Source organism: Hypomesus nipponensis, chromosome 5 (assembly GCF_054491055.1).
Source record: "Hypomesus nipponensis isolate SF chromosome 5, ASM5449105v1, whole genome shotgun sequence".
Classification (NCBI taxonomy): domain Eukaryota; kingdom Metazoa; phylum Chordata; class Actinopteri; order Osmeriformes; family Osmeridae; genus Hypomesus; species Hypomesus nipponensis.
Window position 1 is genome coordinate 14,965,001 of NC_140365.1, and position 25,000 is coordinate 14,990,000.

The window sequence follows — 25,000 nt, forward strand, 5'->3', positions numbered from 1 at the left end:
GCGTTTTGAAAAAAGTGTGTTTTAGAACTGCAATTTGAATGTAAAGCAGGAATTGTGCTTGTAGCAGAATTGGTTCAGGGGGTTGGTGCATGAGTTACATGTTGTGGTCATTGTGTCTCAAGTACCAGTATTTGTGACAAAAATGTATTTGTGTGTAAACAATTGACAAAAAGTGTAATAGCACTGGTAGGCTACTTAGTTACTTTGCAAGAGTTCTAGGAATAAAGTATAGGAGGAATAGGAGAAAAACAATCCCGAAGTCAGAATTTGAGAAACTTTGGTCGGTTTATTAAACCTGAAAATATATATTTAGCAAATATATACATCTTAATTTTTTGTTTTTTTGTTTTGTTTTTTAACACCATGCAATGCACAAACACATGAATTAAAAACATAACTATATACAATACTTTACTATTTACACATAACTATTATATACAGTATTATAAAATTTAAGGAACTTTGGTCACTTTATTAAACCTGAAAGTATATATTTAGCAAATATAAACATTTATCTTTTTTTTGTTTGTTCAATTTTTTTTAGAACACCATGCAATGCACAAACACAGAAATTAAAATATCAATATCAACTATATACAATACTTAACTATTTACACATAACTATTATATACAGTATTTTACAATTTATTTACCACTGGCAAGACTGGTCAACTGGTCTTTCCACTCTGCCAGGGTGAGTCCTGAGGCTGGACAGTACCACCGCCCCTTCAGCTGGGTGTGACCAGTACTTTTGTTTTTTCCCTGCCCACACTGCTTGCAAATGTACTGGTAGGTATCCCTGAACTTCTTCCGTGGAGGTTCACCCCTAGCCATCAGTTCCTCGTTCTCCAGGGCAGCTTTTTTTTGTCTCCACGTACGTTGCCTTGGCTGGACAAAGGTGCCAGGTGGTGGAGGGGCCAGGGACTGTGGATGGTCAGCAGATGGCTGGAAGGGGGGAGGTGGCTGGAAGGGTGGCTGGTCCGAGGGCCAGGCAGGAAATGGTGGTGGTGGCGGCAGGTGACCCTGCTGGTACGAGGGCCAGGCAGGATATGATGGTGGTGGCAGGTGACCCTGCTGGTACAAGCCCCAGGCAGGAGAAGGTGGTGGTGGCAGGTAATCCTCCTGGTACGAGCCCCAGGCAGGAGATGGTGGTGGTGGTGATGGCAGGTGACCCTGCTGGTACGAGGGCCAGGCAGGAGATGGTGGTGGCAGGTAACCCTGCTGATACGAGCCCCATGCAGGAGATGGTGGTGGTGGTGGTGGCGGCGGCGGCAGGTTACCATGCTCAAACGAGGCAGAGCCAGCAGAACCAGGCCATACATATGACCCAGGCTGGTAGTGCTGTGCCAAGGCAGATCGAACACTATGCCGAGGGCGTATCACTGCCTCACCCTCCCGGTTTTCTGGCTCCTCAAACTCCATGACCTCATGCCCATGCTGCACAGGAGCACCTGGAAGAGTCTGGGCTTCAGGGAGTGAGTCCTTGGCCAGTTCAAACCGTTTGGGGAGTACGGTGCCCTGCAGCAGCATGTCCCTGTCCTTCCTCTTATCCCTCCTAAAAGCAGCCTAAAAAACAAAAATGCATACAGTAGCTTCAGTTAGTTATTTCATACATAGTAGCCTATCCTCCTATGTTTAGTATTTTCTAACAAGCAAGCAGGTGAAAGTTTTTCTTGCAGTTTAATAATATAATGTCATCATTGTATAGGAAAGGTACAAACGTAAAAAACAAGACTCACCAAGAAGAGACTGTTGTGTTGTTAACTGGTATCAGAACCACGTTGGTCTTCTCCAGAACAACCCTGCTGTCCTCCAGCAGCTGTTTCAGATGGCTGTAGGCCACCACAATGGACTGCGGGATGGGCAGAGTTCTACTCCTTGTGTCCTTGGGCCTGTTTCGTGCTTGCTGAAACTCTTTTAAAAGTCTCAGGCAAACACATTCGCTGACCCTGTGGACTTCGGGGTCCTGGGCTGCCTGCCTGTGAGTCATGAACAGTCTGTGGGAAAGAAGGATGATATGGTCCGGACTTTAAACAAGGCTGTAAACTAAGAAAAATGGTAATAGCAACCATATCAATGTCACCTGTGAACAGCCCAATTTGCCCCCAACAAACTAATATAATCACAAAATAATATTTGAAATTCACCATAAGTTTTTCAATCTTGGTTTGATGCAGTACAGCCTACTGATTCAATGATTCGTAATGAACTGAAATGATTATGAATTGTGTCAAATCACCTCTCTGCCGCCTGCTGTCCAGGAGCAGAGCCACTCGGCTTCCTGGGCACTCTCCAAGGTCCAAGCCACGGTCTTCTTCCTTGCTTTCTGGCCGAACCTCACAGGTTCCTTGTCCATAGTAGGAAGAGCCATGTAGAGATGGACAATGTCAGCCTCCTCTTTTGCCGATAAGGCAGTGATGGTTCGGTTCAGGCCAACCAGGTAGGCTGCCAGGTCATCAACCGCATCCCAGCCCAAGACACCTCTGGAGTCACATCGGCTCTTCTGAAAAGTGATAATCATGAAAAAAACATGTACATAAATGTGTCAATTTCTTTGAACTATTTGAGCAATGTTGACCTTTTTTCTCTCTCCATAAAACGTAATACTTGACGTTTTACTTGACAAACGTATGATACTTGTGGCATATCATTAGCGAACTTGTTACATATCTTGTTTTTGAGAAAGGTGTTACATTACCTGGTCTGATGTGCAGTCTTGTGTGTCGTCTTCCTCCACAATGATGTCCTCATCCAGGGATCTGGGTCCACTGTCACCCTCCAGTGTCACCTGGGCTTCCACGGCACATATTGGGGGATCAGGATCACCTTCCCTAAGGTCAGCTACCTGGCACACCGTGACGTCGGGTTCACCCCCGTCGTCCTCGAGCTCCTCTGTGGAGATATCTGGCAGCTGCTGTGGGACCAGCAGGTGGCCTCTATTGGACTGGGCCAACAGGTACTCCACTGCAATGCGCTCGCCTGTAACACAGTGTTTAAACACATAGTCAAAGAAGAGGAAAGGACACAAACACAGACACATCTCCTCCATGTACAGCACGATCTTCACTCCCACTCCCATGTCCTCCGAGGAGGGCTGGGGGTGGCAGAGAAAAGAAAAGTGGGAGAGGAAGTAATACTCAAATGGTCAGTGCTGATCTGAGAGCTATCTTACCAGTAGGTTTTCCAGGTGGGGTGAATTCTGGAACCAGAGAACAACCAAGGACCCGCTGGCTCATGCTGTTTAGGTGAGACATCAAGCGAACATGAAATGTCCTCAGGGTTGATGCCCCCACCACAGCTACAGCTTCCTTTGCCCGGTTCATGTTCCACCTCGATACCCCCTCCAGCATGTACATTTGTGCGTGCAATGCATTGCATCGAAAGCCTAAGAAACAAAATACTCAGGTTAGGTCAACCATTAATATGAAGTCAATAGATATTAACACCTATTAAATACAAAGTGACAGTTACATTGTTATTTGAATAATTCAAGTGCACTATGTCATAACACCAACTTTTTTTTAACAGCATACGGCAAGTTAACATTTTAAATTTACCTGGAACAAAAGCACACTGGTGGCGGTGAAAACTCTCGATGCACATGGTGCATGCTGTCAGGGTTCACCAGACGCAGCCCCGTGGTGTCAGTCAGCTCCCACATTGATTCGAGCAGCCCCGAAATCATGACCCGGATCTCCTCCATGGCACGGGTCCTCCGCCTGCAGTGCTTTGCCATTTCACCAGTGCTGATACTGGCCAAGAGCAGTGCCTCAGTGGGAGCATTTCCGCCATGGCTGCTCTTCCACTCCCCTTTCTTGGCCTCCTTAAGCCGCTGCACATCCTCCTGATCCCACTCAAAGATACAGGCAGAAAGTTTGGAGCAAAAGGTACCGTAGAGAGGGTGGTGCTCAGTAGTGAGGCCGCAGTTAAACCTTCGCATGAAGTGGAAGACGTCTAAACGGACGACCAACTTCCATGGTCGAAAGAGTCTCAGCACTGACGACACACCTGTGAAAGACAAACATTGATTATTACAGATGTGATCATCTATTTTTTGTGTAATATTTTTTTTTTACATCATAATTAACTTAAGTTAATTACATACTGTAATCTGCAATGTATATTTCATAAAGTAACAATTTCAGCATCCCACCTGACTGGCTGCAGCAGTCCCAGTCAACATAGATAGCCTCAGGCTCAGCTTGTCCAGCATTCTCATAACGTGTGACGATGCCCTGGCACAACTCTTCCAGCCCTGCACCTTCACCTGTCGTCAGAACACTGTTCAGAACCTGGCCAAGCTCGTTGCCGATGTTGGACATCCATGCAGCGGTGTCCCCTATACTGCCAGCCAGCTTCTTGGTGATCTGAAAAACAAACAAAAACAGAACTTTCTAAAAAAACGGTACAAGCTTACTAAAATTAATACTATTTCATCATTGGGATGATAAAGTAAACTATTTATATCCATTCCAATTGGTTAACATCAGAGTAAATACAAGTAATGCTAAAACCCTCACCTTCTTTGTAGAGTCCATCTTCAGAATTCTACCATAGGTAGAGGTGATCACCCCCTTCATCTCTTCCAGGTGGCTGAGGATGTCATTAGAGTGGACCGTCTCAAACCACTGGGCAAGTGGAAGGGGCCTGAAGGGTGGAGGAGGAAGATGGACAGCTGCAGAAGAGACGAAGGTAGCCATCTTCAAATGAAGCTCACAGTCAGACAGGTAGCGGATGGTCTGACGTGCCCACTCCTCACTGTGTGCTTCCTCTACTGCAGACTGGAGGTAGGAAGAACTATTCCCACTGGTCCTTGGCTTCAGGAAAGTCATACACTTCCTATCCAGGGCTAGCTGTGTAGTGAGGACAGCGGGAAAGAGGCTCCTATGTGCCACATCCAGTTGAGCAAGGATTTCCTGGCTCCATGGGCAGACCGGCAGCATACACTTGCTGCAACGTGGATAGTCCCCTCCCACCAAGTAGTAGCGGGTATCCACATCTATCACCTCCCTCACCTTCGGGTAGATCCCGGAGTGGTGCATTTTCCGGTCACACCGCGTACATTTCAGAGGAATCCCCCACATCCTCATTGGTGCCCAGAGGAACATCCTCTGCCGGAAGTGCCACCCGGGCTCGGGAGGAGACGGTTTGTGCTGCAGTGGTGGATGAAACCAGCACGCCTCCATTTTCTGCCTCAGCTGACCTGTAGGCTCATAGAGGACCTTGGCAATCCACACCCGATCTGCTGGCTGTATAACTTTTTTGAATTGATTGGGGAGAAAAGCTTCCCAATCAATGGAAGCTGGCCTAAGTGGAGTTTGAGGAGTGTGGCGTGGCGTGCTGGAGCAACCTGTTGGAGGAGGGAGCAGAGATGTAGTTGTCGGCGGAGATGGTGTGGGCCTTGGAGACGGTGAGGCCGTTAGCCTTGGAGATGCTGTGGGCCTTGGAGATGGCGTGGGCCTTGGAGATGGTGTGGCCGTTAGCCTTGGAGATGGTGTGGGCCTTGGAGATAGTGTGGGCCTTGGAGATGGTGTGGCCGTTAGCCTTTGAGATGGTGTGGGCCTTGGAGATAGTGCGGGCCTTGGAGATGGTGTGGCCGTTAGCCTTGGAGATGGTGTGGGCCTTGGAGATGGTGTGGGCCGTGGACATGGTGTGGGCCTTGGAGATGGTGTGGGCCTTGGAGATGGTGTGGCCGTTAGCCTTGGAGATGGTGTGGGCCTTGGAGATGGTGTGGGCCTTGGAGATGGTGTGGTGGAGCTACCTGTTGAAGTTGGCGATGGAGGTTGAGCCAACCAGGATAAATAATGGAACTGTTCTATATGCTCCAACAGGCCAACAGAACCTTGGACCTTGGCCCCACAGGTGTCACATGTCTCCTCTACATGGCGGTCAGAAAGGTGCATGGAGAATTGTTCTGCCTCCACAACCTGATTGCACTGACAGCACTTTACTGTTCTGTCTGCACAGGAGCCTCCGCCTGCCTGCCTTGAGCCTTCTCCTGCCTGCCTTGAGCCTTCTCCTGCCTGTCTGGAGCCTCCTCCTGCCTGACTGGAGCCTCCACCTGCCTGTCTGGAGCCTTCTCCTGCCCCACAGGAGCCTCCACCTGCCTGCCTGGAGCCTTCTCCTGCCTGCCTGGAGCCTTCTCCTGCCTGCCTGGAGCCTTCTCCTGCCTCAAAGGAGCCTCCACCTGCCTGTCTGGAGCCTTCTCCTGCCCCACAGGAGCCTCCACCTGCCTGTCTGGAGCCTTCTCCTGCCTCACAGGAGCCTCCACCTGCCTGTCTGGAGCCTTCTCCTGCCTGCTTGGAGCCTTCTCCTGCCTGCCTGGAGCCTTCTCCTGCCTCAAAGGAGCCTCCACCTGCCTCTGATGCATCTGACTGAAGGGGGGAGGCAGGATTTCAAGTACAAGAGAGGCTCATAATAAATAATTTCACCAATGATCCTACACTGTTAGTTGTATCCAAATGTGTGCAAATAGGGTATGATCCAACAAATAATCTACTACATGCTACAGCAACTTGTCATCACTTAAATTAAATAAATCATCATATAACCTACCTTATGGAACCCACAAGAGCATTTTAGGTGTCTCCCGAACAGATCCACCTTGCTCTTGCTCTGCAGCGGGCAAGCATCGATACACTCCAGGGCTCTTTTCCATTTCTTACCACCGGGCCTTTTGCCTGTGGAAAACTGGTAGCTGCCCTGGGCATATTTTTGGCAGCTGTCTCTCCAGTACGAGTCTGGCTTCCCCGTCTTGGTCATATCTGCAAACATGAGCTACGTTAGACTAAACGACCAAGTTCTCTGTTGTGATTACATTCTCAATCAATGTAGCATAGACGTACAGTTGTGATGGGTTGCTCTGGCTATTGTACAGTAATACCAGGATCATCCCATTTTATAAAATTAATACTTCCATATGCTTGTACTCCAACACATCAACTTAATTTTGTTATGTCAACAACCTGGTCAACGTATCATCAATGTAGTATGATGAACAATATTTTGTTCTGCTGTCTCTACTGTACTTCTGAGGTCAAATTAAAGTCAGCGGGAAAGTTGCATCTCACAGAGGGGACTGTACTATGGGGGAAATGAGTCTACATCGACAATTTAAATACCAGGACCGACATAAAAACATGTATTCGTACGTCCATAGAATAATTTGCATGTACATATCGCTGTTCTTTTTTTTGTTACGCTGACAAAGACCAAGTAACTACTCAATTTAGCATTGATGTACTGTACAGTCGTGCAGTAGCTACATCTACTGTACGCGTACTGTACCACTACGTTCTCTGAGGTAAATTCAGCGGGAAAGTTAAATTTCACAGCGGGGACTGTACTATGGGGGCAGTGAGTCGACATCGACAATTTAAATACCAGGACTGAAATAAAAACATGTAGCTATACAAATCATACGTCCATACTATCATTTGCCTGTACATATCGACATATTTTTTTTTTGTTACGCTGAAAAAGACCAACTACTTAGCATCGATGTACAGTCGTGATCGTTTGGGTACAGTAGTAGTGTATAATACCAGGACCGACATAAAAACATGTATTCAAATCGTAAATCCATAGAATAATTTGCCTGTACATATCGATATTCTTTTTTTTGTTACGCTGACAAAGACCAAGTAGGTTACTCAATTTAGCATGGATGTACAGTAACCTACATCTACTGTACGCGTACTGTACCACGTTCTCTGAGGTAAATTCAGCGGAAAAGTTACAAACAATAAGAATACGTTTACTATCTACACCGGTCAATCAACATATTACATATATACAACATATTATACATATAATTTGCATTTACATACCTATTTTTCTGTTGCTCTTTTCTTTCGTATGTCTTAAATAAATGTTCTATGCAGTACTGGCTCTTTCACTCAGTGCGCTGATAGTCTTCTGCAATTTTACGTCACGTCAACGTCACCCCAAGACCCACCTCTGTTCAGAATGGTTCAAAATGTGTTAGAAATGAGCAGTTGTTCGGAATATTTTCCAGATGTTCGGAATTTTTTACTAATGTGGTTCGGATATTGTTAAGATGTATTTGCAGTCCAATTCTTGGCGGGTACGGCCACTTCATCTTTTACAGCACTGGGCCCACGGCAGTGAAAGATCCTTCCATTTCACAAAAAAAGAAAAAAAGCAGGTGACAACAGGCACAATTGTGAAAAGGAACATTATCAGGAGCTGAAGAAGGATTCAAAGAGTTGTTAGAAAGGCAGTGGATGGACACTAAGTAGGAGAACTAAGGGTTCAGGGACGGAAGAATTTCAATTTCATAAGGCGGACATGTCATAAAGATGACTCACCGACTAGGATGAGATTTGAACTCACGCGTGCAGAGCACAATGGATTAGCAGTCCATCGCCTTAACCACTCGGCCACCTCGTCATTCACAGCACTAGGCCCACGGCACTAGGCCCACGGCAGTGAAAGATCCTTCCATTTCACAAAAAAAGGAAAAAAGCAGGTGACAACAGGCACAATTGTGAAAAGGAACATTATCAGGAGCTGAAGAAGGATTCAAAGAGTTGTTGGAAAGGCAGTGGGGGAGGCGGACACTAAAAAGGAGCAGTAACAGTTCAGGGACAAAAGAATTTCAATTTCATAAGGCCGACATGTCATAAAGATGACTCGCCGACGAGATTGGAACTCACGCATGCAGAGCACAATGGATTAGCAGTCCATCGCCTTAACCACTCGGCCACCTCTTCGTTTACAACCCTGGTCCCACGGCAGTGAAAGATCCTTCCATTTCACAAAAAAAGGAAAAAAGCAGGTGACAACCGGCACAATTGTGAAAAGGAACATTATCAGGAGCAGAGGAAGGAATCAAAAAGTTGTTGGAAATGCAGTGGAGGGACACTAAGTAGGAGAACTAAGGGTTCAGGGACGGAAGAATTTCAATTTCATAAAGCGAACATGTCATAAGGACAACTTGTCGACGAGGATGAGATTCAAACTCACACGTGCAGAGCACAATGGATAAGCAGTCCATTGCCTTAACCACTCGGCCACTTCTTCATTTACAGCACTGGGCCCACGGCAGTGGAAGATCCTTCCATTTCACAAAAAAAGGAAAAAAGCAGGTGACAACAGGCACAATTGTGAAAAGGAACATTATCAGGAGCTGAAGAAGGATTCAAAGAGTTGTTGGAAAGGCAGTGGGGGAGGCGGACACTAAAAAGGAGCAGTAACAGTTCAGGGACAAAAGAATTTCAATTTCATAAGGCCGACATGTCATAAAGATGACTCGCCAACGAGATTGGAACTCACAAATGCAGAGCACAATGGATTAGCAGTCCATCGCCTTAACCACTCGGCCACCTCGTCGTTTACAGCACTGGGCCCACGGCAGTGAAAGATCCTTCCATTTCACAAAAAAAGGAAAAAAGCAGGTGACAACCGGCACAATTGTGAAAAGGAACATTATCAGGAGCAGAGGAAGGAATAAAAAAGTTGTTGGAAATGCCGTGGAGGGACACTAGGTAGGAGAACTAAGGGTTCAGGGACGGAAGAATTTCAATTTCATAAAGCGAACATGTCATAAGCACAACTTGTCGACGAGGATGAGATTCGAACTCACGCATGCAGAGCACAATGGATTAGCAGTCCATCGCCTTAAATACTCGGCCACTTTGTCGTTTACAGCACTGGGCCCACGGCAGTGGAAGATCCTTCCATTTCACAAAAAAAGGAAAAAAGCAGGTGACAACAGGCACAATTGTAAAAAGGAACATTATCAGGAGCAGAGGAAGGAATCAAAGAGTTGTTGGAAAGGCAGTGGATGGACACTAAGTAGGAGAACTAAGGGTTTAGGGACGCAAGAATTTCAATTTCATAAGGCCGACATGTCATAAAGATGACTCGCCAATGAGATTGGAACTCACAAATGCAGAGCACAATGGATTAGCAGTCCATCGCCTTAACCACTCGGCCACCTCGTCATTCACAGCACTAGGCCCACGGCACTAGGCCCACGGCAGTGAAAGATCCTTCCATTTCACAAAAAAAGGAAAAAAGCAGGTGACAACCGGCACATTTGTGAAAAGGAACATTATCAGGAGCTGAAGAAGGATTCAAAGAGTTTTTGGAAAGGCAGTGGATGGACACTAAGTAGGAGAACTAAGGGTTCAGGGACGGAAGAATTTCAATTTCATAAAGCGAACATGTCATAAGCACAACTTGTCGACGAGGATGAGATTCGAACTCACGCATGCAGAGCACAATGGATTAGCAGTCCATCGCCTTAAATACTCGGCCACTTTGTCGTTTACAGCACTGGGCCCACGGCAGTGGAAGATCCTTCCATTTCACAAAAAAAGGAAAAAAGCAGGTGACAACAGGCACAATTGTAAAAAGGAACATTATCAGGAGCAGAGGAAGGAATCAAAGAGTTGTTGGAAAGGCAGTGGATGGACACTAAGTAGGAGAACTAAGGGTTTAGGGACGGAAGAATTTCAATTTCATAAGGCGGACATGTCATAAAGATGACTCACCGACGAGGATGAGATTCGAACTCACGCGTGCAGAGCACAATGGATTAGCAGTCCATCGCCTTAACCACTCGGCCACCTCGTCATTCACAGCACTAGGCCCACGGCACTAGGCCCACGGCAGTGAAAGATCCTTCCATTTCACAAAAAAAGGAAAAAAGCAGGTGACAACAGGCACAATTTTGAAAAGGAACATTATCAGGAGCTGAAGAAGGATTCAAAGAGTTGTTGGAAAGGCAGTGGGGGAGGCGGACACTAAAAAGGAGCAGTAACAGTTCAGGGACAACAGAATTTCAATTTCATAAGGCCTGTCACAAAGATGACTCGCCGACGAGATTGAAACTCACGCATGCAGAGCACAATGGATTAGCAGTCCATCGCCTTAACCACTCGGCCACCTCGTCATACACAGCACTAGGCCCACGGCAGTAAAGATCCTTCCATTTCACAAAAAAAGGAAAAAAGCAGGTGACAACCGGCACAATTGTAAAAAGGAACATTATCAGGAGCTGAAGAAGGATTCAAAGAGTTTTTGGAAAGGCAGTGGATGGACACTAAGTAGGAGAACTAAGGGTTCAGGGACGGAAGAATTTCAATTTCATAAGGCGGACATGTCATAAAGATGACTCACTGACGAGGATGAGATACGAACCCACGCGTGCAGAGCACAATGGATTAGCAGTCCATCGCCTTAACCACTCGGCCAAAAATGGGGCAAAAGGGACTGCTAGCGGGGGGCAAAAGGAAAAAAGAGGGGGGGAAGGGGGGGGAAAGAGAAAAAACGGAAAGAGAAAAGGAGAAAAACAAACAAATTGTCATGTTTTTTTCTCCACTCACATCCCCTTTAAAGTTCTTTTCACACACATGTGCGCTCATTTTCATCACTTTTATCAACAACATTGACACGTCGTCTCCTGCGGGATTCGATCCGACGAGGCTGTGCACCGTGTCAGCAATCACCATCACCATGCAATAACATTATTTTTATTTCTCGTATCACGTGTATATTGCTCGTATTACAGTTTTTTACAATGGCTATGACACTTTTGTCAATACCTTTAACAAGTTTCCTAAACTCTTGACACAGTTAGCACAACATCCACCTGTGTTGGCTATACAATTAACACATTTTGTATTGCTTTGACACAAAATGCATAGAGTAAACACACATTTTAAATGCTTGAACTTCTTTTACACACAAGCTCAACCAAGACCAAAACAATCGATTTTTACGGACCAATTTACCAATGCTTTAACACTGTATGTCAGAACAGATAACACTATGTTCAAAACCTAATTTATTGGCTAAAGTCAAAGTGAACAGCTGTTCTTATTGTGAATTGAAACACAAATATATCCCCTGTATTTTATGTATTCCATTGCTACTGGGAAAAAGCTGGTTGAAGTTATGCAAATACTCTGAATTACAGTTGATTCCGAACTAGGAAACACTATGGTGTTGAGGTTCTTTCAATCGCATGACTATATGGTATATATACTGCAAAGTGGAGCTCTTTGTGCTGATCTTGTGTGGAAAAAAAACAATATGGAGCAATACGAAGAAAGTAAGAATACAGTAATACCTGCACGAAGGAGAGGAACACAATAACCAGGACAAAGGAGAGGAGTGGGACAAGGACAAGGGAGAGGAGATAGAATGTGTGGTGGCACTCAGAGAAGTGCCAGAGCTAGGGTAATACTGTAAATGGCAGCAAAATTGCATATTTCTCGCAGTAATGTCCTGTTGAAAAGGAAGCCTTTACTGCAGCAATTATGTTTCTGTCTTCTTTTTTTCAATACAGTAACTGTACATTCTATAAAGCTACTCTGACATAATTCATTTTTTGTTCTGAATTTCTGCAGCAAAAGAAACAAAATGCATGCATTTACTAAACCCAACAAAACAAAAATGTAGAGGCTTCAAAAGAAACTACATTGCAAACACAATCTATAATCTATAAAATGTGAGACCTGACACATATACGTAAAAGAATGCAGTTTCTGTAATTCCATCTGATGTTAGTGTTTTTTATGACATTGTGCTATGATTGAACACATGTTCCTGTGAAAAGAGAACATGTGTTAGTGTTTGGTAGACATGGTGTCATGTTTAGTGTATTTTTGTGTTATGACAATTAATGTTTGAGTTTAGTTTACAATGTGTGATTTTGAGCATGAAATTAACTGTTTTGCCAATTGTGTGTGGTAGGTGTGTTGGTGCGTTAAGAGTTTAGAAAACTTGTTTAAGGTATTGAAAAAACTGTCACAGCGATTGTAAAAAACTGTTAGTGAATTGTGTGAATATTTTATGTATTGTTTAAGAGTAGCCAGAAATGTGTGTCATAACATACTCAATAAATCTGTTTTTGATGTATTTAAAGTGCTATGTGTCATTCATCCTGATTAAGGGGTTAGTTGTCCCAGATATATATATATATTTAGCAACTGTCCCAGACTTCGGGGGACCAGAAGTGGGTGAACGACCTGAACTTGTTCTTCAACAGGTTTGATCAGCCACCCGGCCCTCCCCCGGCCCAGTCACCCCAGCTGCTGCAGGTGCACCCCCAGAACACTGCCCTACCTCAACCTCCACAGCACTCAGGTCACAGACCCCCACTCCTCCAGCTTCTCCTGCCCCATCCCTTTCATCTCACCTCTTACCCCCACCCCCTCTCATTCTGTCAACACCCCCTACAACATCAAACACTCATCCCCCCCCCCCCTGCTGTGCTCCACTCTGTCCCTCTCCACAAACCAGGTGAGAAAAGAGGTCAGGAAGATCAAAGCCAGAAAGCCAGAAATGTATTGTCATTGGCAGAGGGATATTCCAGAATTGCTGAAATGTAATAGTTTTTCTCGATTGTTAACACACATTTTCTGAACGCATACCTCATACTTTCTACTCACAAATAAAAAACACACACACAATGGGCTAAACCCCTCACTTCTCCTGTGTGTGCCTTGTGAAAACAAAAGATTTTCTTCATGAAAATTGAGCCAAATACAGAGATTGTGTGTAGCGTTTTGAAAAAAGTGTGTTTTAGAACTGCAATTTGAATGTAAAGCAGGAATTGTGCTTGTAGCAGAATTGGTTCAGGGGGTTGGTGCATGAGTTACATGTTGTGGTCATTGTGTCTCAAGTACCAGTATTTGTGACTAAAATGTATTTGTGTGTAAACAATTGACAAAAAGTGTAATAGCACTGGTAGGCTACTTAGTTACTTTGCAAGAGTTCTAGGAATAAAGTATAGGAGGAATAGGAGAAAAAAAATCCAGAAGTCAGAATTTGAGAAACTTTGGTCGGTTTATTAAACCTGAAAGTATATATTTAGCAAATATATACATCTTAATTTTTTGTTTTTTTGTTTTGTTTTTTAACACCATGCAATGCACAAACACATAAATTAAAAACATAACTATATACAATACTTTACTATTTAGACATAACTATTATATACAGTATTATACAATTTAAGGAACTTTGGTCACTTTATTAAACCTGAAAGTATATATTTAGCAAATATATACATTTATCTTTTTTTTGTTTGTTTAATTTTTTAGAACACCATGCAATGCACAAACACAGAAATTAAAATATCAATATCAACTATATACAATACTTAACTATTTACACATAACTATTATATACAGTATTCTACCATTTATTTACCACTGGCAAGACTGGTCAACTGGTCTTTCCACTCTGCCAGGGTGAGTCCTGAGGCTGGACAGTACCACCGCCCCTTCAGCTGGGTGTGACCAGTACTTTTGTTTTTTCCCTGCCCACACTGCTTGCAAATGTACTGGTAGGTATCCCTGAACTTCTTCCGTGGAGGTTCACCCCTAGCCATCAGTTCCTCGTTCTCCTGGGCAGCTTTTTTTTGTCTCCACGTACGTTGCCTTGGCTGGACAAAGGTGCCAGGTGGTGGAGGGGCCAGGGACTGTGGATGGTCAGCAGATGGCTGGAAGGGGGGAGGTGGCTGGAAGGGTGGAGGTGGCTGGTACGAGGGCCAGGCAGGAAATGGTGGTGGTGGCGGCAGGTGACCCTGCTGGTACGAGGGCCAGGCAGGATATGGTGGTGGTGGCAGGTGACCCTGCTGGTACAAGCCCCAGGCAGGAGAAGGTGGTGGTGGCAGGTAATCCTCCTGGTACGAGCCCCAGGCAGGAGATGGTGGTGGTGGTGGTGGCAGGTGACCCTGCTGGTACGAGGGCCAGGCAGGAGATGGTGGTGGCAGGTAACCCTGCTGATACGAGCCCCAGGCAGGAGATGGTGGTGGTGGCGGCGGCAGGTTACCATGCTCGAACGAGGCCGAGCCAGCAGAACCAGGCCATACATATGACCCAGGCTGGTAGTGCTGTGCCAGGGCAGATCGAACACTATGCCGAGGGCGTATCACTGCCTCACCCTCCCGGTTTTCTGGCTCCTCAAACTCCATGACCTCATGCCCATGCTGCACAGGAGCACCTGGAAGAGTCTGGGCTTCAGGGAGTGAGTCCTTGGCCAGTTCAAACCGTTTGGGGAGTACGGTGCCCTGCAGCAGCATGTCCCTGTCCTTCCTCTTATCCCTCCTAAGCAGCCTAAAAAACAAAAATGCATACAGTAGCTTCAGTTAGTTATTTCATACATAGTAGCCTATCCTCCTATGTTTAGTATTTTCTAACAAGCAAGCAGGTGAAAGTTTTTCTTGCAGTTTAATAATATAATGTCATCATTGTATAGGAAAGGTACAAACGTAAAAAACAAGACTCACCAAGAAGAGACTGTTGTGTTGTTAACTGGTATCAGAACCACGTTGGTCTTCTCCAGAACAACCCTGCTGTCCTCCAGCAGCTGTTTCAGATGGCTGTAGGCCACCACAATGGACTGCGGGATGGGCAGAGTTCTACTCCTTGTGTCCTTGGGCCTGTTTCGTGCTTGCTGAAACTCTTTTAAAAGTCTCAGGCAAACACATTCGCTGACCCTGTGGACTTCGGGGTCCTGGGCTGCCTGCCCGTGAGTCATGAACAGTCTGCGGGAAAGAAGGATGATATGGTCCGGACTTTAAACAAGGCTGTAAACTAAGAAAAATGGTAATAGCAACCATATCAATGTCACCTGTGAACAGCCCAATTTGCCCCCCACAAACTAATATAATCACAAAATAATATTTGAAATTCACCATAAGTTTTTCAATCTTGGTTTGATGCAGTACAGCCTACTGATTCAATGATTTGTAATGAACCGAAATGATTATGAATTGTGTCAAATCACCTCTCTGCCGCCTGCTGTCCAGGAGCAGAGCCACTCGGCTTCCTGGGCGCTCTCCAAGGTCCTGCCACGGTCTTCTTCCTTGCTTTCTGGCCGAACCTCACAGGTTCCTTGTCCATAGCAGGAAGAGCCATGTAAAGATGGACGATGTCAGCCTCCTCTTTTGCCGACAAGGCAGTGATGGTTCGGTTCAGGCCAACCAGGTAGGCTGCCAGGTCATCAACCGCATCCCAGCCCAAGACACCTCTGGAGTCACATCGGCTCTTCTGAAAAGTGATAATCATGAAAAAAACATGTAAATAAATGTGTCAATTTCTTTGAACTATTTGAGCAATGTTGACCTTTTTTCTCTCTCCATAAAACGTAATACTTGACGTTTTACTTGACAAACGTATGATACTTGTGGCATATCATTAGCGAACTTGTTACATATCTTGTTTTTAAGAAAGGTGTTACATTACCTGGTCTGATGTGCTGTCTTGTGTGTCGTCTTCCTCCACAATGATGTCCTCATCCAGGGATCTGGGTCCACTGTCACCCTCCAGTGTCACCTGGGCTTCCACAGCACATATTGGGGGATCAGGATCACCTTCCCTAAGGTCAGCTACCTGGCACACCGTGACGTCGGGTTCACCCCCGTCGTCCTCGAGCTCCTCTGTGGAGATCTCTGGCAGCTGCTGTGGAACCAGCAGGTCGCCTCTATTAGACTGGGCCAACAGGTACTCCACTGCAATGCGCTCGCCTGTAACACAGTGTTTAAACACAGAGTTAAAGAAGAGGAAAGGACACAAACACAGACACATCTCCTCCATGTACAGCACGATCTTCACTCCCACTCCCATGTCCTCTGAGGAGGGCTGGGGGTGGCAGAGAAAAGAAAAGTGGGAGAGGAAGTAATACTCAAATGGTCAGTGCTGATCTGAGAGCTATCTTACCAGTAGGTTTTCCAGGTGGGGTGAATTCTGGAACCAGAGAACAACCAAGGACCCGCTGGCTCATGCTGTTTAGGTGAGACATCAAGCGAACATCAAATGTCCTCAGGGTTGATGCCCCCACCACAGCTACAGCTTCCTTTGCCCGGTTCATGTTCCACCTTGATACCCCCTCCAGCATGTACATTTGTGCGTGCAATGCATTGCATCGAAAGCCTAAGAAACAAAATACTCAGGTTAGGTCAACCATTAATATGAAGTCAATAGATATTAACACCTATTAAATACAAAGTGACAGTTACATTGTTATTTGAATAATTCAAGTGCATACTATGTCATAACACCAACTTTTTTTTTAACAGCATACGGCAAGTTAACATTTTAAATTTACCTGGAACAAAAGCACACTGGTGGCGGTGAAAACTCTCGAGGGAGGAGGACCCCCTCCCACACCTGAGGACGTCAAGGACTTTGCCACCCTTCTGCAGTGTCCCTGTCTTGGTGTACAACTCCACCCCTGCAGGGTCCTGGATGCACTCCAGGTGCTTCTGCTGCACCTCCCACACATGGTGCATGCTGTCAGGGTTCACCAGACGCAGCCCCGTGGTGTCAGTCAGCTCCCACATCGATTCGAGCAGCCCCGAAATCATGACCCGGATCTCCTCCACGGCACGGGTCCTCCGCCTGCAGTGCTTTGCCATTTCACCAGTGCTGATACTGGCCAAGAGCAGTGCCTCAGTGGGAGCATTTCCGCCATGGCTGCTCTTCCACTCCCCTTTCTTGGCCTCCTTAAGCCGCTGCACATCCTCCTGATCCCACTCAAAGATACAGGCAGAAAGTTTGGAGCAAAAGGTACCGTAGAGAGGGTGGTGCTCAGTAGTGAGGCCGCAGTTAAACCTTCGCATGAAGTGGAAGACGTCTAAACGGACGACCAACTTCCATGGTCGAAAGAGTCTCAGCACTGACGACACACCTGTGAAAGACAAACATTGATTATTACAGATGTGATCATCTATTTTTTGTGTAATAATTTTTTTTTACATCATAATTAACTTAAGTTAATTACATACTGTAATCTGCAATGTATATTTCATAAAGTAACAATTTCAGCATCCCACCTGACTGGCTGCAGCAGTCCCGGTCAACATAGATAGCCTCAGGCTCAGCTTGTCCAGCATTCTCATAACGTGTGACGATGCCCTGGCACAACTCTTCCAGCCCTGCACCTTCACCTGTCGTCAGAACACTGTTCAGAACCTGGCCAAGCTCGTTGCCGATGTTGGACATCCATGCAGCGGTGTCCCCTATACTGCCAGCCAGCTTCTTGGTGATCTGAAAAACAAACAAAAACAGAACTTTCAAAAAAACCGCTACAAGCTTACTAAAATTAATACTATTTCATCATTAGGATGACAAAGTAAACAATTTATATCCATTCCAATTGGTTAACATCAGAGTAAATAAAAGTAATGCTAAAACCCTCACCTTCTTTGTAGAGTCCATCTTCAGAATTCTACCATAGGTAGAGGTGATCACCCCCTTCATCTCTTCCAGGTGGCTGAGGATGTCGTTAGAGTGGACCGTCTCAAACCACTGGGCAAGTGGAAGGGGCCTGAAGGGTGGAGGAGGAAGATGGACAGCTGCAGAAGAGACGAAGGTAGCCATCTTCAAATGAAGCTCACAGTCAGACAGGTAGCGGATGGTCTGACGTGCCCACTCCTCACTGTGTGCTTCCTCTACTGCAGACTGGAGGTAGGAGGAACTGTTCCCACTGGTCCTTGGCTTCAGGAAAGTCATACACTTCCTATCCAGGGCTAGCTGTGTAGTGAGGACAGCGGGAAAGAGGCTCCTATGTGCCACATCCAGTTGAGCAAGGATTTCCTGGCTCCATGGGCAGACCGGCAGCATACACTTGCTGCAACGTGGATAGTCCCCTCCCACCAGGTAGTAGCGAGTATCCACATCTATCACCTCCCTCACCTTTGGGTAGATCCCGGAGTGGTGCATTTTCCGGTCACACCGCGTACATTTCAGAGGAATCCCCCACATCCTCATTGGTGCCCAGAGGAACATCCTCTGCCGGAAGTGCCACCCGGGCTCGGGAGGAGACGGTTTGTGCTGCAGTGGTGGATGAAACCAGCACGCATCCATTTTCTGCCTCAGCTGACCTGTAGGCTCATAGAGGACCTTGGCAATCCACACCCGATCTGCTGGCTGTATAACCTTTTTGAATTGATTGGGGAGAAAAGCTTCCCAATCAATGGAAGCTGGCCTAAGTGGAGTTTGAGGAGTGTGGCGTGGCGTGCTGGAGCAACCTGTTGGAGGAGGGAGCAGAGATGTAGTTGTCGGCGGAGATGGTGTGGGCCTTTGACACGGTGTGGCCGTTAGCCTTGGAGATGCTGTGGGCCTTGGAGATGGCGTGGGCCTTGGAGACGGTGTGGGCCTTGGAGACGGTGTGGCCGTTAGCCTTGGAGATGCTGTGGGCCTTGGAGATGGTGTGGCCGTTAGCCTTGGAGATGGTGTGGGCCTTGGAGATGGTGTGGGCCTTGGAGATGGTGTGGGCCTTGGAGATGGTGTGGCCGTTAGCCTTGGAGATGGTGTGGGCCTTGGAGATAGTGTGGGCCTTGGAGATGGTGTGGCCGTTAGCCTTGGAGATGGTGTGGGCCTTAGAGATGGTGTGGGCCTTGGAGATGGTGTGGTGGAGCTACCTGTTGAAGTTGGCGATGGAGGTTGAGCCAACCAGGATAAATAATGGAACTGTTCTATATGCTCCAACAGGCCAACAGAACCTTGGACCTTGGCCCCACAGGTGTCACATGTCTCCTCTACATGGCGGTCAGAAAGGTGCATGGAGAATTGTTCTGCCTCCACAACCTGATTGCACTGACAACACTTTACTGTTCTGTCTGCACAGGAGCCTCCGCCTGCCTGCCTTGAGCCTTCTCCTGCCTGACTGGAGCCTTCTCCTGCCTGACTGGAGCCTTCTCCTGCCTGACTGGAGCCTTCTCCTGCCTGACTGGAGCCTTCTCCTGCCCCACAGGAGCCTCCTCCTGCCTGTCTGGAGCCTCCACCTGCCTCACAGGAGCCTTCTCCTGCCTGACTGGAGCCTTCTCCTGCCTGACTGGAGCCTCCACCTGCCTGTCTGGAGCCTTCTCCTGCCTCACAGGAGCCTCCACCTGCCTGCCTGGAGCCTTCTCCTGCCTGCCTGGAGCCTTCTCCTGCCTCAAAGGAGCCTCCACCTGCCTCTGATGCATCTGACTGAAGGGGGGAGGCAGGATTTCAAGTACAAGAGAGGCTCATAATAAATAATTTCACCAATGATCCTACACTGTTAGTTGTATCCAAATGTGTGCAAATAGGGTATGATCCAGCAAATAATCTACTTCATGCTACAGCAACTTGTCATCACTTAAATTAAATAAATCATCATATAACCTACCTTATGGAACCCACAAGAGCATTTTAGGTGTCTCCCGAACAGATCCACCTTGCTCTTGCTCTGCAGCGGGCAAGCATCGATACACTCCAGGGCTCTTTTCCATTTCTTACCACCGGGTCTTTTGCCTGTGGAAAACTGGTAGCTGCCCTGGGCATATTTTTGGCAGATGTCTCTCCAGTACGAGTCTGGCTTCCCCGTCTTGGTCATATCTGCAAACATGAGCTACGTTAGACTAAACGACCAAGTTCTCTGTTGTGATTACATTCTCAATCAATGTAGCATAGACGTACAGTTGTGATGGGTTGCTCTGGCTATTGTACAGTAATACCAGGATCAACCCATTTTATAAAATTAATACTTCCATATGCTTGTACTCCAACACATCAACTTAATTTTGTTATGTCAACAACCTGGTCAACGTATCATCAATGTAGTCATATTTTGTTCTGCTGTCTCTACTGTACTTCTGAGGTCAAATTAAAGTCAGCGGGAAAGTTGCATCTCACAGAGGGGACTGTACTATGGGGGCAATGAGTCTACATCGACAATTTAAATACCAGGACCGACATAAAAACATGTATTCGTACGTCCATAGAATAATTTGCATGTACATATCGCTGTTCTTTTTTTTGTTACGCTGACAAAGACCAAGTAACTACTCAATTTAGCATTGATGTACTGTACAGTCGTACAGTAGCTACATCTACTGTACGCGTACTGTACCACTACGTTCTCTGAGGTAAATTCAGCGGGAAAGTTAAATTTCACAGAGGGGACTGTACTATGGGGGCAGTAAGTCGACATCGACAATTTAAATACCAGGACTGACATAAAAACATGTAGCTATACAAATCATACGTCCATACAATCATTTGCCTGTACATATCGACATTATTTTTTTTGTTACGCTGAAAAAGACCAACTACTTGATTTAGCATCGATGTACAGTCGTGATCGTTTGGGTACAGTAGTAGTGTATAATACCAGGACCGACATAAAAACATGTATTCAAATCGTAAATCCATAGAATAATTTGCCTGTACATATCGATATTCTTTTTTTTGTTACGCTGACAAAGACCAAGTAGGTTACTCAATTTAGCATGGATGTACAGTAACCTACATCTACTGTACGCGTACTGTACCACTAGTACGTTCTCTGAGGTAAATTCAGCGGAAAAGTTACATACAATAAGAATACGTTTATCGAGACAGTTAATCTACATCGGTCAATCAACATATTACATATATACAACATATTATACATATAATTTGCATTTACATACCTATTTTTCTGTTGCTCTTTTCTTTCGTATGTCTTAAATAAATGTTCTATGCAGTACTGGCTCTTTCACTCAGTGCGCTGATAGTCTTCTGCAGTTTTACGTCACGTCAACGTCACCCCTAGACCCACCTCTGTTCAGAATGGTTCGAAATGTGTTAGGAATGAGCAGTTGTTCGGAATATTTTCCAGATGTTCGGAATTTTTTACTAATGTGGTTCGGATATTGTTAAGATGTATTTGCAGTCCAATTCTTGGCGGGTACGGCCACCTCGTTGTTTACAGCACCGGGCCCACGGCAGTGAAAGATCCTTCCATTTCACAAAAAAAGGAAAAAAGCAGGTGACAACAGGCACAATTGTAAAAAGGAACATTATCAGGAGCAGAGGAAGGAATCAAAGAGTTGTTGGAAAGGCAGTGGATGGACACTAAGTAGGAGAACTAAGGGTTTAGGGACGGAAGAATTTCAATTTCATAAGGCGGACATGTCATAAAGATGACTCACCGACGAGGATGAGATTCGAACTCACGCGTGCAGAGCACAATGGATTAGCAGTCCATCGCCTTAACCACTCGGCCACCTCGTTGTTTACAGCACCGGGCCCACGGCAGTGAAAGATCCTTCCATTTCACAAAAAAAGGAAAAAAGCAGGTGACAACAGGCACAATTGTAAAAAGGAACATTATCAGGAGCAGAGGAAGGAATCAAAGAGTTGTTGGAAAGGCAGTGGATGGACACTAAGTAGGAGAACTAAGGGTTTAGGGACGGAAGAATTTCAATTTCATAAGGCGGACATGTCATAAAGATGACTCACCGACGAGGATGAGATTCGAACTCACGCGTGCAGAGCACAATGGATTAGCAGTCCATCGCCTTAACCACTCGGCCACCTCGTCATACACAGCACTAGGCCCACGGCACTCTAGGCCCACGGCAGTGAAAGATCCTTCCATTTCACAAAAAAAGGAAAAAAGCAGGTGACAACAGGCACAATTGTGAAAAGGAACATTATCAGGAGCTGAAGAAGGATTCAAAGAGTTGTTGGAAAGGCAGTGGATGGACACTAAGTAGGAGAGCTAAGGGTTCAGGGACGGAAGAATTTCAATTTCATAAGGCGGACATGTCATAAAGATGACTCACCGACGAGGATGAGATACGAACTCATGCGTGCAGAGCACAATGGATTAGCAGTCCATCGCCTTAACCACTCGGCCACCTCGTTGTTTACAGCACCGGGCCCACGGCAGTGAAAGATCCTTCCATTTCACAAAAAAAGGAAAAAAGCAGGTGACAACAGGCACAATTGTAAAAAGGAACATTATCAGGAGCAGAGGAAGGAATCAAAGAGTTGTTGGAAAGGCAGTGGATGGACACTAAGTAGGAGAACTAAGGGTTTAGGGACGGAAGAATTTCAATTTCATAAGGCGGACATGTCATAAAGATGACTCACCGACGAGGATGAGATTCGAACTCACGCGTGCAGAGCACAATGGATTAGCAGTCCATCGCCTTAACCACTCGGCCACCTCGTCATACACAGCACTAGGCCCACGGCACTCTAGGCCCACGGCAGTGAAAGATCCTTCCATTTCACAAAAAAAGGAAAAAAGCAGGTGACAACAGGCACAATTGTGAAAAGGAACATTATCAGGAGCTGAAGAAGGATTCAAAGAGTTGTTGGAAAGGCAGTGGATGGACACTAAGTAGGAGAACTAAGGGTTCAGGGACGGAAGAATTTCAATTTCATAAGGCGGACATGTCATAAAGATGACTCACCAACGAGGATGAGATACGAACTCATGCGTGCAGAGCACAATGGATTAGCAGTCCATCGCCTTAACCACTCGGCCACTTCTTCATTTACAGCACTGGGCCCACGGCAGTGGAAGATCCTTCCATTTCACAAAAAAAGCAAAAAAGCAGGTGACAACAGGCACAATTGTGAAAAGGAACATTATCAGGAGCTGAAGAAGGATTCAAAGAGTTGTTGGAAAGGCAGTGGGGGAGGCGGACACTAAAAAGGAGCAGTAACAGTTCAGGGACAAAAGAATTTCAATTTCATAAGGCCGACATGTCATAAAGATGACTCGCCAACGAGATTGGAACTCACAAATGCAGAGCACAATGGATTAGCAGTCCATCGCCTTAACCACTCGGCCACCTCGTCGTTTACAGCACTGGGCCCACGGCAGTGAAAGATCCTTCCATTTCACAAAAAAAGGAAAAAAGCAGGTGACAACCGGCACAATTGTGAAAAGGAACATTATCAGGAGCAGAGGAAGGAATAAAAAAGTTGTTGGAAATGCCGTGGAGGGACACTAGGTAGGAGAACTAAGGGTTCAGGGACGGAAGAATTTCAATTTCATAAAGCGAACATGTCATAAGCACAACTTGTCGACGAGGATGAGATTCGAACTCACGCATGCAGAGCACAATGGATTAGCAGTCCATCGCCTTAAATACTCGGCCACTTTGTCGTTTACAGCACTGGGCCCACGGCAGTGGAAGATCCTTCCATTTCACAAAAAAAGGAAAAAAGCAGGTGACAACAGGCACAATTGTGAAAAGGAACATTATCAGGAGCAGAGGAAGGAATCAAAGAGTTGTTGGAAAGGCAGTGGATGGACACTAAGTAGGAGAACTAAGGGTTTAGGGACGCAAGAATTTCAATTTCATAAGGCCGACATGTCATAAAGATGACTCGCCAACGAGATTGGAACTCACAAATGCAGAGCACAATGGATTAGCAGTCCATCGCCTTAACCACTCGGCCACCTCGTCATTCACAGCACTAGGCCCACGGCACTAGGCCCACGGCAGTGAAAGATCCTTCCATTTCACAAAAAAAGGAAAAAAGCAGGTGACAACCGGCACATTTGTAAAAAGGAACATTATCAGGAGCTGAAGAAGGATTCAAAGAGTTTTTGGAAAGGCAGTGGATGGACACTAAGTAGGAGAACTAAGGGTTCAGGGACGGAAGAATTTCAATTTCATAAAGCGAACATGTCATAAGCACAACTTGTCGACGAGGATGAGATTCGAACTCACGCATGCAGAGCACAATGGATTAGCAGTCCATCGCCTTAAATACTCGGCCACTTTGTCGTTTACAGCACTGGGCCCACGGCAGTGGAAGATCCTTCCATTTCACAAAAAAAGGAAAAAAGCAGGTGACAACAGGCACAATTGTAAAAAGGAACATTATCAGGAGCAGAGGAAGGAATCAAAGAGTTGTTGGAAAGGCAGTGGATGGACGCTAAGTAGGAGAACTAAGGGTTTAGGGACGGAAGAATTTCAATTTCATAAGGCGGACATGTCATAAAGATGACTCACCGACGAGGATGAGATTCGAACTCACGCGTGCAGAGCACAATGGATTAGCAGTCCATCGCCTTAACCACTCGGCCACCTCGTCATTCACAGCACTAGGCCCACGGCACTAGGCCCACGGCAGTGAAAGATCCTTCCATTTCACAAAAAAAGGAAAAAAGCAGGTGACAACAGGCACAATTGTGAAAAGGAACATTATCAGGAGCTGAAGAAGGATTCAAAGAGTTGTTGGAAAGGCAGTGGGGGAGGCGG

The 25,000-nt window shown here is 46.0% G+C and overlaps 3 protein-coding genes, 1 long non-coding RNA gene and 7 other non-coding genes across 12 annotated transcripts; 1 reads left to right on the forward strand and 10 right to left on the reverse strand.

The window, feature by feature from the left end:
• Window positions 1-534: 534 nt before the first annotated feature.
• On the reverse strand, window positions 535-1,874 carry LOC146288901 (uncharacterized). Its single transcript, XM_084697412.1, has 2 exons — window positions 1,740-1,874; window positions 535-1,566 (listed from the first exon to the last, which is right to left on the reverse strand). Exon 2 carries the CDS (start codon window positions 1,528-1,530, stop codon window positions 646-648), a length of 885 nt encoding a protein of 294 aa, XP_084553538.1. The 5' UTR covers window positions 1,531-1,566; window positions 1,740-1,874; the 3' UTR covers window positions 535-645.
• On the reverse strand, window positions 1,872-4,322 carry LOC146288902 (uncharacterized). The gene is given in 7 exon segments (XM_084697411.1): window positions 1,872-1,997; window positions 2,240-2,503; window positions 2,699-2,979; window positions 3,173-3,385; window positions 3,558-3,598; window positions 3,600-4,008; window positions 4,154-4,322. Coding segments are annotated over 7 exon segments (1,503 nt in total).
• LOC146288903 (uncharacterized) lies at window positions 4,267-7,218 on the forward strand. Of its 2 annotated transcripts, none has more exons than XR_014755088.1 (3): window positions 4,267-4,405; window positions 4,590-4,692; window positions 5,968-7,218. It is a non-coding gene; the product is annotated as an uncharacterized LOC146288903 (long non-coding RNA). The 2 variants fall into 2 exon arrangements; XR_014755087.1 differs by lacking the exon at window positions 5,968-7,218 and adding an exon at window positions 4,781-4,900.
• A 1,112-nt stretch (window positions 7,219-8,330) lies between these two features.
• trnas-gcu (transfer RNA serine (anticodon GCU)) lies at window positions 8,331-8,412 on the reverse strand. The gene has a single exon. It is a non-coding gene; the product is annotated as a tRNA-Ser (tRNA).
• A 2,108-nt stretch (window positions 8,413-10,520) lies between these two features.
• On the reverse strand, window positions 10,521-10,602 carry trnas-gcu (transfer RNA serine (anticodon GCU)). Its single transcript has one exon. It is a non-coding gene; the product is annotated as a tRNA-Ser (tRNA).
• Window positions 10,603-13,797: 3,195 nt separating this feature from the next.
• On the reverse strand, window positions 13,798-21,629 carry LOC146288906 (uncharacterized). The gene is made up of 10 exons (XM_084698646.1): window positions 21,422-21,629; window positions 20,137-20,345; window positions 18,183-19,955; window positions 17,816-18,029; window positions 17,089-17,670; window positions 16,701-16,913; window positions 16,227-16,507; window positions 15,769-16,031; window positions 15,269-15,526; window positions 13,798-15,095 (listed from the first exon to the last, which is right to left on the reverse strand). The coding sequence occupies exons 2-10, from the start codon at window positions 20,341-20,343 to the stop codon at window positions 14,180-14,182; spliced, it is 4,707 nt and encodes a 1,568-aa protein (XP_084554772.1). The 5' UTR covers window positions 20,344-20,345; window positions 21,422-21,629; the 3' UTR covers window positions 13,798-14,179.
• A 293-nt stretch (window positions 21,630-21,922) lies between these two features.
• On the reverse strand, window positions 21,923-22,004 carry trnas-gcu (transfer RNA serine (anticodon GCU)). The gene has a single exon. It is a non-coding gene; the product is annotated as a tRNA-Ser (tRNA).
• Window positions 22,005-22,232: 228 nt separating this feature from the next.
• Window positions 22,233-22,314, reverse strand: trnas-gcu (transfer RNA serine (anticodon GCU)). Its single transcript has one exon. It is a non-coding gene; the product is annotated as a tRNA-Ser (tRNA).
• Window positions 22,315-22,558: 244 nt separating this feature from the next.
• Window positions 22,559-22,640, reverse strand: trnas-gcu (transfer RNA serine (anticodon GCU)). The gene has a single exon. It is a non-coding gene; the product is annotated as a tRNA-Ser (tRNA).
• Window positions 22,641-22,868: 228 nt separating this feature from the next.
• trnas-gcu (transfer RNA serine (anticodon GCU)) lies at window positions 22,869-22,950 on the reverse strand. The gene has a single exon. It is a non-coding gene; the product is annotated as a tRNA-Ser (tRNA).
• A 1,801-nt stretch (window positions 22,951-24,751) lies between these two features.
• On the reverse strand, window positions 24,752-24,833 carry trnas-gcu (transfer RNA serine (anticodon GCU)). Its single transcript has one exon. It is a non-coding gene; the product is annotated as a tRNA-Ser (tRNA).
• Window positions 24,834-25,000: the final 167 nt, after the last annotated feature.

Bases quoted from the DNA above. Each gene is read 5' to 3' on its own strand.
- LOC146288901 (XM_084697412.1), bottom strand. From the start codon at position 1,530: ATGCTGCTGCAGGGCACCGTACTCCCCAAACGGTTTGAACTGGCCAAG.
- LOC146288906 (XM_084698646.1), bottom strand. From the start codon at position 20,343: ATGACCAAGACGGGGAAGCCAGACTCGTACTGGAGAGACATCTGCCAA. The intron at 16,914-17,088 runs GTAAATTTAAAA...TTTGTTTCTTAG, and splicing joins CCAGTGTGCTTTTGTTCCAG to GCTTTCGATGCAATGCATTG. The intron at 15,096-15,268 runs GTGAGTCTTGTT...TTTGTTTTTTAG, and splicing joins AACACAACAGTCTCTTCTTG to GCTGCTTAGGAGGGATAAGA.